Source organism: Serinus canaria, chromosome 10 (genome assembly GCF_022539315.1).
Source record: "Serinus canaria isolate serCan28SL12 chromosome 10, serCan2020, whole genome shotgun sequence".
NCBI classification, from domain to species: Eukaryota; Metazoa; Chordata; class Aves; order Passeriformes; family Fringillidae; genus Serinus; species Serinus canaria.
This window is the reverse complement of record NC_066324.1, coordinates 570,967-583,033: the sequence shown is the minus strand read 5'-3', so window position 1 is coordinate 583,033 and position 12,067 is coordinate 570,967. Positions and strand designations below refer to the sequence as shown.

The 12,067-nt window shown below is 61.8% G+C and overlaps 2 protein-coding genes across 12 annotated transcripts in view; one reads left to right on the top strand and one right to left on the bottom strand.

Annotated features, from left to right (window-relative positions):
* Window positions 1–754: 754 nt before the first annotated feature.
* CKMT1A (creatine kinase, mitochondrial 1A) lies at window positions 755–9,760 on the bottom strand. The gene is made up of 9 exons (XM_050978520.1): window positions 9,592–9,760; window positions 4,306–4,504; window positions 3,889–3,984; window positions 3,550–3,771; window positions 2,982–3,067; window positions 1,936–2,059; window positions 1,667–1,801; window positions 1,206–1,331; window positions 755–998 (listed from the first exon to the last, which is right to left on the bottom strand). Exons 1-9 carry the CDS (start codon window positions 9,738–9,740, stop codon window positions 882–884), a joined length of 1,254 nt encoding a protein of 417 aa, XP_050834477.1. The 5' UTR covers window positions 9,741–9,760; the 3' UTR covers window positions 755–881.
* Window positions 9,761–10,500: 740 nt separating this feature from the next.
* Window positions 10,501–12,067, top strand: part of PPIP5K1 (diphosphoinositol pentakisphosphate kinase 1) — a 42,780-nt gene continuing 41,213 nt past the window's right edge. For 10 of the 11 annotated variants that reach the window (XM_050978517.1, XM_050978507.1, XM_050978514.1 and 7 more), the window contains exon 1: window positions 10,501–10,581. The gene's annotated coding sequence lies outside the window, so the exon portion shown is untranslated. The remainder of the gene's footprint in view (window positions 10,582–12,067) is intronic. The other variant, XM_050978506.1, reaches the window with a different exon arrangement.

Sequence of the window (12,067 nt, the reverse complement as noted above, 5' to 3'; positions counted from 1 at the left end):
GATGCGTGCTCGAGGGCCGGTTCTGCTGCCTCAGCTCTAGAGCCGTTCCGCGCTACTGCGCGCGCCCAGGGAACGACTCCCAGGACTGACACCCGCTCCTGGCACTGAGTGTGCATGTACTCTGCTCAGCCACCTGTGGCTGGGAGCGGCTGGGGGTCAGAGCTATGGCTCAGGGTGAAGATTCCCCTTTGTCCCTGCGTCCTTATCCTTGTAGCAAGCCTGCCACAAACCCCCTGTGGGACATGGAGCAAGGAGCTCTGAGGGAAGTGTGGATTGCACAGGCAGTGCAATGTTGCTCTTTGCAGCAGTCTGTGCTCCAGGATACCGAGAGTGCTCCTGCCTTCGAGATCCTGGTGCAGGCACTGCCCATCCTGGATAAGCTGGCTGCAGCCCATCCAGGATCCTGGAGGAGCATGGGGTCCACTGGCTGCTGCCACTGGTCCACTGCCTGGGTGTTCAAGACACATTTCCCAGAGGAGTACCTTTGTTTGCCAGAGGAGACCTTGCAGAGTGTGCTGCTCAGTGTGGGACCTGAGGCCATGCAGTGCTTCCTGGCCCTGCTGCACTGCTCCTGATACCAGCTGGGAGGTGGCCAGAGTGGATGGGATGGGGCAGGGGGTTCAGAGCCCACATGTGGTAATTGTGAAGCTGTGTGATGGGGGGGAAATCCAAGTGGTGCCTCTGCAGGAGGACAGGGGTCTGGGAGGTCAGTGGGGTGCTGAGCACTGGGGAAAGAAGAAGCCTGAGTCACGGCTACAGCAGCGCATGTTTATGGGGTCTGACCTGACACATTGTGGGTTACAGGATGCAGCGACATGCTGGGCACAGAGATCGCACAAGCTGAGGGGGCCCTGGGTCCCAGAGCGCTGCCGTGGTCCCGCTCACTGCCGGAACTGCGGCAGTGGCGAGGGGATGCGGATGTCCTGCCCCTTCTCCAGCCGCCGCTCACAGTCAATCAGGTAGTTCACACCATCGATCACCAGCTGCACCAGTTCCACCTGCACCACAAGCACAGATGTGGTGACTGAGGGACTGTCCTGGGAGCCACACCACTTGGCCACTCCTGCTGCATGGGGGGCAGGCACTGCTGCTCCCAGCACGCACATGCTGGTCCCAGCACACGGCCCTGGGGCTGCATGGGCACTGTGGGCCCCTCATGCAGACACATTCCAGAACCTCCCTCCCCAGCTCTGTCTGGCACCCACCTCTGACTTCCCCAGACGGTCCAGGTTGGAGATGTCAAAGACGCCGCCTTTGGCTGCAGTGTCCACACCACCCGTCCCACGCTTCTGTAGCCGGAGGTTCTCTAGGATCTTAGGGAAGCGGCTGTCCTGGTGCCCAGAGAAAGTGCCAGTGCTCAGCAGTACCAACAACAAGGGAGTCAGGGCTCTGCAGCCGAATGCTCCCTGTGTGGGTCCCTGCTGCTCACAGGGTCCTGTCAGTGGGTCACCAGCCCTACCCAGAGTCCTGCCCTAAGCAGACCCAGGCTGACACCTGGGACCCAGGTCTCTCTGGCCAGGAATGCAGGCAGGGGCTGGACCCCATGCCTCCTGAGCATGGGAACCTGAGCATGCTCCAAGGCTGGGTCCCATGTTGTCCTGCACCTTCGTGGCTGAGCTCCCCACAGTCCTAGCCTGGCTCACCACAAAACTGGCCATGGTAATACCTTGCTGAGCAGTGGCAACTTGATGTGGACACCTGCTCGCAGCCCTGTGCCCAGGTTAGAGGGGCAGGTCAGGATGTAACCCAGCCGCTCATTCCACATGAACTCCCAGCCTCGCTCCTGGATTAGCCGCTCCACCTGAGTTAGAGGCACAAGCAGTCGTTCAGCCCTGGCCAAGGATCACCCAGCAGAGGGCCAGCCCCACAGGAGCTCTGCCTGCCCCTCTTTGCCTGTTTATGGGGCTGGCAAAGCAGAAGCTGTTGGACACTCACCTCCTTTAGGCCCCGGCAGAACCGCTCAAAAACGCGCTTCATGTTGCCCCCCTTCTCCATGGAGATGACACGTGTGTGGTCCTCCTCATTGATCCAGATCAAGAAGGTCTTCTGGTGGTTGTGCCTAGGGACAAGGCAGTGTTTGGCTGTGCTGGCAGCTTGCAGAGACCCTCTGCCCACTCAACTGTGCCCCTTCTGCCCCTGCCACCGTGCTACCAGTGCTGCCCTTGGCTCCCATGTGCTGACTGCACCAAGCTGGGCAGCCAGGAGATGCTCCTGGAGATGGGCCAGTGCCCATCCACATGTACATGGGCATCCACATGCCCATCCACATGTATCACTGCTGGTGATGGGAGCTGTCTCCAGTGCATTGGGCACAGGCGGGTGCCTGCATGGTGGTGACCCAGCCTGGACTGGGGACAGGAGCCTGGCTTGTAGACACAGAGTGTGCACTGGAGGGCTGGGTTAGGTGCAGCTGGAGCTGGGAACCGTATGTGCCCTGGAGATGTTTTCCATGTAAAGGCACAGCGTCAGCGAGGGTGGCACGGGCGGACAAGAGAGCTGAGTGTTGCTCTGCGGGAGTGTGGGATGTTGCATGGCTGTGCAAAGATGCTGGGAGGGAGCAGTAAGATGTGACTGTGGCAGGGTATGTTTGGTGTCACATAGAGTTGCAGAAGCTGGGAGGAGTGCTGGGGATTGCCCAGGGAGCAGAAGGCAATTAGAGGTTTTTGGCAGCCTCAGAGTGCAAGGTGCTGCAGGATAGTGAGAGCAGGCAGGATTGACAGCTGGTACTGGCTCCACAGTCCCTCTTGCCAGCACTGTGCTGTGTTTGTGTAGGGAACAGTAGACTGCTGACAGTGATGCACAAGGAGCTCCTAGGTGAGGCCACAGAACCCATGGTGAGCATGGCCCAGGGGCACTGGTGCCATGTGCTAGGGTCTGTGGCGTGGCAAACACGGGAAATGTGGGTGGCAGGGCTGAGATGGATGGAGCAGTACGTCCCCCCCATTTCTGCCCTGCAGCCCAGTGCCAGGGCAGAACCTCACCAGATCCCTCGGGCGTCAGGCCAGTCCCGAGCCATTCCTGCTGCTGTCAGGAGCGGGGACACCGGCTTGTCAAAGAGGAAGTGGTCCTGGAGGGAGGCAGAGTTCATGGGCTCACCCAGGATGCATGGCTGGAGCCAGGGCACCCTCACTTGTTCCAGTACTCCCTGTTGCACTGGTCCCATCTGCCACGCAGGAGATTCACCACGGCTCTCCCAGGCAGGGCACCCAGGGGCAGGAGCCCTTGCCTTCCTGGCCTGGGAGGCAGAAGGTTGCTGCTGCACAGCCCACCCTGTGCCAGGGGATGGTGGGGCACCAGCGGAGTGCAACAAGCCTGCCTTCCTCTGGGCATGGGCAGGGAAATGGAGACAGGAGTCAGAGGTGGCCATGAGCTGCTGGGGCTGAGTTTGGAGAGTTCCTGGCTCATGAGGGCTGCCTTGCTAGGGCAGGGCTCCTGGCTGAAGACAGCAGAGCTGTAAAAAGAGGATGCAACCTCCCAGAGAGGCAGTGCCAGGAAGGGGTCCTGTTCTGCATGCACCCGGGGGGCTGCTCGGGAGCTGCACTAACTCACGTCAATGAGCTGCTGCTGCTCGGCCTCGGTCATCTCGCTGAGGCGGTAGTAGCGGCCCGCCAGGTCCCCAGTGAGGCCGCTCAGGGCATCCACGGCCACCTTCTCCACCTCTCGTCTCTCGGCACGGGTGCAGGCTGGCGGCAGGCTCAGGCCACGGATGCTGCGCCCGGTCCGGACCCGGGACGAGAGCACATAGCGCTCATCAAACTGGCCAAACTTTATCTGGAACAGACAGGAGCCACAGGCTGTTCGCAGGCGGCCCTGATGCTGTCAGAGCCCTACCCCAAGGGTTGGGCTCTGCACCCACAAAGGTGCAGCACCACTGTCCAGCTTCTGCACCTTTGTGCAATCCAGGTCTGTGACGTGCTTCATGGTGCGGGGGTTGTATCCATTGTGCCGCTCCTGAATCACAGGGTCAAACAGGTCGGCAAACACCTGGAAGCAAGTGGGACAATGGGCAGCAGACCCAGGGCTTCATGAACCGGCAGGGCCACACTGCCAGTGTGGGGGACAGTGTGTCCTGCAGTGCAACAGCAATCTTCACAGGGCAAGTGGAGCAGGACCTGCAGGACTCCAGCAATAGCTGCTCCAAAAGAGCCCCGTGTCCTGCAGGAGCACATGGAGACTTTCCAGGGGCCTCTCCAGCTGCTCAGGCTGGGCAAGAGGAGGTGGGCAATAATGACCCAGGCCACTGGCTGTACCATGGGTACTGGGATTCCTTTGGATGCTGCAGGCAAGGCTCTGGCTGCCACTCACCTCATAAGTCTCCTCATCACCAGCTACAATGCCCACAGTCTTGATGAAGGGATGGCCAGGGTTGTCGACGCCAGTCTGGATGCACTGGTCCAAGGTCCAGCCATTTGGGGTTGCCTTGTCACAGAGCCTGGCGTAGATGGCTGGCGTCAGGTTGCTGGCCATGCAGTTGTTGTGCTTCCGCAGGTCGGGGTACTCAGCGCTGTGGGAGGAGACACCATGGGGTTCTTTGGGGCCAGGAGACCCCAGCAGTTGTGCCTGTGCTCCACACAGACTCTTGATGCAGGCAGGTATGGGCAGGGGAGCTCAGGGAGGGGTCAAATACTCTGCTTATCTACAGCAACTGGGAGCAGGGAGGCAGTCACAGGCCTTGCAGGGCAAGGGCAGGGAGAGCCCAAGCCCAGGGCTGGCACTGAACCAAGACAAGAGTCCACAGGCAAATCTGTACCAGTCCTTAGGGAGCGGCTCCTTATCAAACACACAGCAGGGCCCCAGAGTGGGAAAACCTGCCGGGTGAGCAGTGGGGCCACGTGAGCCTATCCCCACACTGAGCTGCCAGGGCAGCTGGGCTGCAGAGTGGGGGTCCCACTCCCCTTGTCCTCCCTGGGGCTGCCCTGATGCCAGCTCAAGTGGGGCTGCTCCTTGTCTGCTGACACAGTGGGTAGGGGAGGCAGGACATGCAGTCTGCAGTGTCCTGGCTTGCTTGACCCCTGGACCCCTGCCCCTCTGCCCCCCGGATGCTGTGGGGCAGGAGATTGGCTGACCCTGATCTGCAGCCCGTGGGAACAGCACAGACCCAGTGCAGTTTATTGTATTAGGGGGATGCTTTCCTCTAATCAGCTTAGTGGGAGGCTGTCTCTTGACCTCATTCCCACTTTAGACAGGTTTTGTACTTGTTCTGCACTTACAGGGAAATGGGCAGGACTCGCTTGCCTTGGCCAAATCTCTCTTGAGGGTGCCTCCATTCACCTTAGTGGGATGGGACTGGCCCTTGTCAGCCCAGGAGACCACACTGGTGGCTGGAGGGGGCCCTGCATTCCTGGGGACACCCTTCTGAGAGAAGCCTGCTTTGGGGATGACATAGCTTGGGGTGGGGGTCCATGTGGGAGGAAAGGTGCTTGGGCTAGCACAGGTCTGGTTGTTGGGAGCAAGTCAGACATCAGCACTAGAAGCAAGTCCTCCCCCCCTGTGCTCAGCTCCTGCTCTTGGGCTGAGTGCTCACACTGGGCATTGGTTCTGGCTGCCAGCACCAATCCTGTGCTGCAATGCAGAGCCCTGTGGCTGCCACTGCCTCCTCCCCTGTGTCTGCAGGCCAAGGAATGTGGCCCTTCGCCCACAGCTTGGCTACTGCTCATGGCTTCCTGTGCTGTGCAGAAACTAAGGGAGGTAGGGCTCCCATTGCATCGTGTGGGGAAGCACTAGCACGGCTGCCTGGACCAGCAGAAGGAGGCATTTGCTCCAGAGAGGAACTGGTCCCAGGTTGAGGGGGCTGAGGGCTGCTCCCAACCCACACACAGACCTGTGCCCTGATGAGATGATCCAGCTAAGAGGCTGATGTGGCATGCATGAGAAGTAGCCTGCCCTGGCCTCCCTCACTGCTTCTGCCCCTGTCATCTGCTGGCCACTGTCTCCCCAGAGTGACACTTGTAAAAAGCATTTGCTGATCAGAATGGGACACTTGGACAGGTTCCTCCACTGCTCAAGCATGGCCCTGCTGCTGGGCATGCCGGGACCACTTGCTGTGCTTTCTGTGTGACAGAGGATGCCCAGGGGCAGTAGAGGCTCCCAAGGAAAGCCAGCTTACTCCCAGCAGGCAGGAGACTGCTATGGGTCGAAGCATGCTGTCTGCCACAGTTGTCTGCACCTTCCCTGAGGTGTTCAGCATCCAAACCCTGAGACTCCAGGCTCCTGCAGGTGCTGTGCCTACTGCAGAGCTGACTGAACACCTGGTTGGAGTGCATGTGCCCTGAACAGGCCCAGACCACAGCCAGCAAACTGGGGCAACCTCTCTTCAGCTTTTCCAGCTGAAACTTGGATGGATGTTGCCAGGAGCAGCTGGGCAATGCTAGGATGAAGGTCCTGAGCACCTGGTGCTGTGCTCGCCGTGGTGCCACAGAGCCACTGGGGGAGGCTGTGTCCAGGCTGGCACTGGAGGGCTCTGTCAGTGGCACCACAGTCCCACCACATGCTCAGGGTGTCCACGAGTCCTCTGTCATAGTGTCAAGATGATGCTGCACCTGGGCTGCTTTGACCCCTTGGTTTTGGTCCCCATGGCTGGTTTAAAATTACGGCCACTTCAGCACCATCTAGTTTGTCCCCACAAAAATTTTGTTTTGTGCCACAGCACCAAGTGATATCTTAGAAGTCTTTTCCAACCTCAGTGATTCCATGATTCCACGGTTCTGTGGTATTGTGGGCTCCTGCCCAGCTGCAGAGGCTGGAAGCGTGGATGTCTGCCAGGAGTGCAGCTCAGCACTGGCACCCACGCTGTCCTGTGCTCACCTCAGCCTGCCCGTGACCTCGGGGTGCAGCTGCCCTCTCTGCCCTTGAGCAAGCAGGTGCCTGACCCCAGAGCAGACCTGCTCAGCAGCCAGCAGGGATTATTACTCCATTGTCTACTGACTGGGCAGTTTCCCCAGAAGTAACAACTACCTGCACCTCCCCACAGCTCTTCACCTCTAGTCTGGCAGCCTCCAGTGCCCTTCCTGGCATCACTGGCCTGAAGTGCCCAGGCAGTCCCAGCCACACATGGCCTCTGGAGAGGTGTGGGGTGAGCAGCAGACCCTGTGTCATGGCATGGAACTGTGAGCTGGCAGGCAGCCAAGCACGAGGCTTGATTAGGCAGGGAGGAAGGGGCTTGGCTCTGTCTGGAGAGGCTCTGGCAGGGAGCCCCAAGGTGGTGGCCCAAACGTGGGGCCATGCCTGTCACAGGACCCCCCCTGGCAGAAGGCACAGGGTACCTATATCTGCTGGAGGTGGGAGTGCCTGTGCCCTCCCAGCCTGGCCATCCATACCACAGTGCCTCTGAAAGGAGGCTGTAGAGTGTTGCTCAGACCCCTCAGGGCTGCTGCCAATACCTCTCGGTTTTTAACTTAGAGACTAGAGGGGAAAAATCCTCAGGCAAGTCAGCTGTAGAAGAGAGATTGCAGCTCACCCCTAGGGCTCCATCCAGGTTCTTTTCAAGTGTCGGCACTGTCGCAAAACCATTCCCAACTGAACAGAACCCCCCAGGAAGCTAATTTTAGAGCTTCTCAGCCACAGCCTCACCTTGACTTCATCCCCTCCTGACCTAATGTCTGTGTCTCTGCAGTTGTTCAGAAAGCTGGAAAACATCCCCCTCTTGGGAGCTATAAAATCAATAACATCCGGCCTTTGTAATTCTATTAATCAATTTCTGTCCCCGACTTTCTGTAGCCCAAAGCAGCTTGCCAGAGCCCCACTGGCAGCTCCTTGCGAGCCCTCCACATGCCCAGGGTTCCCAGTCTGCAATGCAGCACAGCAACACTCGGCTCTGACTGTTGGCATTTGGTGCAGGGATGGCAGCAGCTGCTGGTGTTCGAACAGCAACGTGCTGCCTCCTTCCCACCCTGCTCCTTCCCTGTGCACAGTCTCTGCTGGCATTGGGATGGGCAGGAAAACTCAGTCCTTGTTTTCTTGGCCTGCCTCTAGGATGTGCTAAGCCAAGCAGCTGTTGCCAGCATAAGGACTGGCTGGTGGCCGCCACATCCCTCTCCCCTTCTGGCCCTCGACCCGTTCCCACTCCGCCTAGCTCTTGCGAGACACAGGTAGTTACTGTGTCCAGTCCTGTCTGGCGCCTGCTGCTCTGTGGTCCCCAGGGCCGGCAGCACAAACATTGGGCAGGACCAGCCTCTTCTCCACCCCACTTGCCATGGCAAGCCATGGTGAGTGGAACCATGGGAATGTGAGGCACTTGGCCCTCCTGGGCTTCCCGAGGTAACAAAGAGCCGTTTGGAGGGGAGTGACGTGAAAGCTTCTGGTCCAGAGCTTGAACCTTAGCATTGTGCTGCAGCTGTGACACTTATCTGGCTTAAGGGATCAGGTGCTGGGTGTGCAAATAGGGCCAGGGCTCTTGCAGAGCCAGTATTACCTCAAAAGCACCCCTAAGCCAGCCTGTGGCCATGTATGCACCCACTTGGCCCAGGTCAGCCCTGTGCCCACCTCCCAGAAGTCCTGACTGAATGTCTCATTGTCATCCAAAACCCACCCATGGGGCTGTTTGCTCAGCATCCACAGGCCCCTCCAGCTCTCCCTTTAAAAACTGGCCCAGAGAGGTTAGAGCCAGGACCTGCCAGCAAAGCTTTGCTTTTCAATAGAGGAGTCCCTGTCCCAAAGGGAGGCACGTGGGAAGGTTGGTACAGCCAGATGAGGTCGGGCCAGGGGCTGCTCTGACACCAGCTCCCACAGTTAGAGATCCTCGGTGTTCTGCCAGCAGGACAAAATGGACCCTTTGCTCCATCCTGTTCCTACCAGGACATTGGCAAAGTCTCCCTGCATTCCCTTGGGCCGAGCCGGGGGTATGTCCCCACCGGCACTGGCGGTCCCAGCACTGCTGTCTCCCAAACAACCCCAATCTCTGCCCTCCCGGTCATCCCGAGGAGTCCCCCGGGACCCCAATCCTACTATCAAGCATTATCAAGCATTTGTCCCTTCCCGCTCTTGCATGTCCCCCGGCTGCAGCGGCTTGTCCTGGTACTCTGGGACCACCCAGGGCAGCGGGGAGCTCCGGGCTCCCTGCCCGGACCGCAGCGCCCAGAGCCAACCCCCGGACACAGGAATGCGCCCGGGCGGCCCCCGCAGCCCTCACAGCCCCTGCCAGCGCGGGTCCCGTGAAGGGGGCCCGCGGCAACCCCGACGAACCGCGGAGAGCCGGGACCCGCGCTCTCTGGTCCCTGCGGGACCGCATCCGGGCCGCGGCTGTGCCGATGTCCTTGTGCGCGGGGACGGCGGGGACGGCGGGGACGGCGGAGCCGGTGCCCAGCAGCCCAAGGCGGGGCGGATCCATCCCACACGGCTGAGCCCCTGCGGCCGCTCCGTCCCCCTCCCGGCCCGGGGCCCCGGGGCCGGACGGGCTTGGTTCAGGGCCTCCTGGTCTTTCCCGCCATGGATGAGCAGCGTCCATCGCGCCGTGCCCACCAGCTGCTCCGGGACCCGCCGGCCAGACTCGAGCCGGGGGTCAGCCGCCGCGCCCGCCCCCGGTGCCGGTGCCGCAGGGATCGTTCCCCGCCCGCCGCCCCCCGCCCGTGCGCCCTCGCCGCCCGCGCGCATTACCTGGGCGGGTATCGCCGACGCTGACGGTCGCCCGCGCTGACCGAGTCCCGGGCGAGTAGGAAGCCGGCGGCGAGAGAGCCGGCGCCCACCATGGCCAGGAGGCCGGCGGAGCGGCGAGCGGAGAGAGCGCGGGCGAAGGTGCTGGCCATGTCGGAGCGGCGGAGCAAGCGCGCCGGGGCGGACAGCTGACGTGAGGGGAATCGGAACGGGAATGGGAATGGGAACGGGAACGGCGGCGGGGCGCGCGGGGGCGGGGAGCCGGCGGGGCACGGGGGGGCCAGGCGGCACCGCCACCTGCTTGGCTGCCCCGCCCCGCCCCGCCCCACCGAGGCTGCCGCCGCTTTCAGCACCGCTCGCCGGACAGCGCCGGAGGGGCGGCTGCGCCGAGACGGGCCGGCTCCGCACCGGGACCCACACCTCGGAGCCCCTCGCCGCGCCCTGGGGCGGGCGGGCGCGGCCGAGTCAAAGTTCGTCCGCCTGAAGCCGGGAGCGGCGACCGCGGCTCCTCGACGGGATGCGGCCCGCGATGGGTCGCGGGGTCGGGGGCCTGTTCTCGCAGGTCACCAGCCCTCCCGCAGTGCCCGCCACACCGACGGGGCCGCACCGGCGGGCCAGGAAGTGCGCTGCTTTGGCTACCGCAGAACCCCGAGGGACGGGAGCTGCTGGCGCAGAGCTGCGCTGCTCTGGGACACAGGAAGCGGCCGCACGGTAGAACCGCGCGCCCAGCCCGGTACGGCCGCTGCGGCCGCGTGTCCCGCCCGGTGCAGGCGCGCCCCCGCCGTTACAGCACGGGCCCGGTGCGGGGCCCGCGCCCACGTGCGCCTGAGCGCGCTGCAGCTCCCGCCGCCGCCGCCAGGGGCCGCCATGCCGTGCCCCCTCGCGTCCCGGCCGGCCCGCCTCCTCCACGCCGATTGGCTGCCTACGACCGTCAGCAGACGGTGATTGGCCGGCGGCAGCGCCCGCAGCGCAGGGTGCGCTCGGAGGCCGCAGGTGAGCGGAGCGAAATGGCGGCGCCTGGCGTGGCGCCCCCTGCTGCCGCCGGGGGGGCAGGGGCGGCCGAGGGGCCAGGGCCAGGGCCGGGGCCGGGTTGGGAAGCGAAGAGAAGCAAAGCGCAAGGCGGGGAGGGGTAGGGCGGCCGATCGCGCCGCTGCTGGGCCCTGTTTGTCGGCGGCTGTCGGGGAGCGCCAGGTGGCCGGCAGCGGCGGCGCCACGGCGAGGCGCGGCCCGGTCCCGTGCCGCCCCCGCGGCTTGCTGCCGCCGCCGCTCGCCTGTGCCCGCCGGGCCCGGGGTCCGGCCTCCCGCGGCGTGGCAGCTCCGCCCGACTCGGGCGCAGCGGCGGGCGAGGCTCGTCCAGGCCGCTTGGGGCCTGTGCTTGCCGGCGCGGTGCCGGTGCCTGCCCGCTCTCCGGGCAGCGGCGGCTCGCCCTTTGTGGGGCTGCTTGAGATCGTGCCGCTCTCCCGGCCCGGTCCTGGCTCCGCCTGTGCCTCTGCCCCTCTCTCCCGAGCCTGGCGGCCCGGTGTTTGCGAAGCTGCCACGGTGTGCGCGGGGTAGAGCGGCGGCGGCGGCCCCCCGCAGAAAACCCTCAGTGACAGCGGCCGTGTCGGAGGAGTTGCCGGTGCTGAGGAGTTTCACGCTTTACAGGTCCCACGAGTCGGATTAAATATTTCGTTATGAGCAGTGTCAGACACGGAGGGGTCTCGCGACACGCACCGCTCGGTGTGCGGTAAACCGAGGGGCTGCCCCGGTGCTCCCTCCGCTCCGCCCTCCCCGCTCGCCGTGACTTCATCTTCCTGGCTGTGAGCGCCTTGAGCGCCTGTACTACCAGAACAGAGGGATTTCCCTGATTCACCATGTCCAAATAGTTTTAATTATTAATCCTAGAATAGGTGATGGTTCTGTTCTGAAGCAATTAAGTGCCCATGAGAGGAGCACAACTTTCACCGTTTTAAAGTATGGAATTAACCTTAATGCAAACAGCCCTTGTAACAGTGGAAGTAACTCTCCGTGTGTCACTGGTCATGCAGAGGTGTGTTAGTGGTCATGCATGCAAAGGTATTTCATTAAGCTTTCAGGGTTTTTTTGGTTTTTTTTTTTGGGTGGTTTTTTTTTTTTTTTTGACTGTTGGTTGGTTGTAGGGCCATCAGTGGTTTCAGATAGTCCTACAAGACATTGTCAGCGTGAGAGTTTTAAAATGCCAGCTATGTGTATTTTTAGAAGTCATGATCCTGCATGTACTTGTCCTGGCTTGGCTAGGCTGTGGGTCTCTAAGTTGGATCACGCTTGCAGGCTTTTTGCTTGCTGGGGTAATCCCAAATTCCTGCCACTGTCAATGTGATAAGCCATGTTCCTGTCCATCAGCCCAGCACTACAGGGACTGCACCTGCATCTGCGCCTCTTGCTTAAAAAAACAAAATGAAACAAAACCCTGACATTCAAGCTCACTCTTTGATTGGTTAATGCCACACTGAGTACAAAC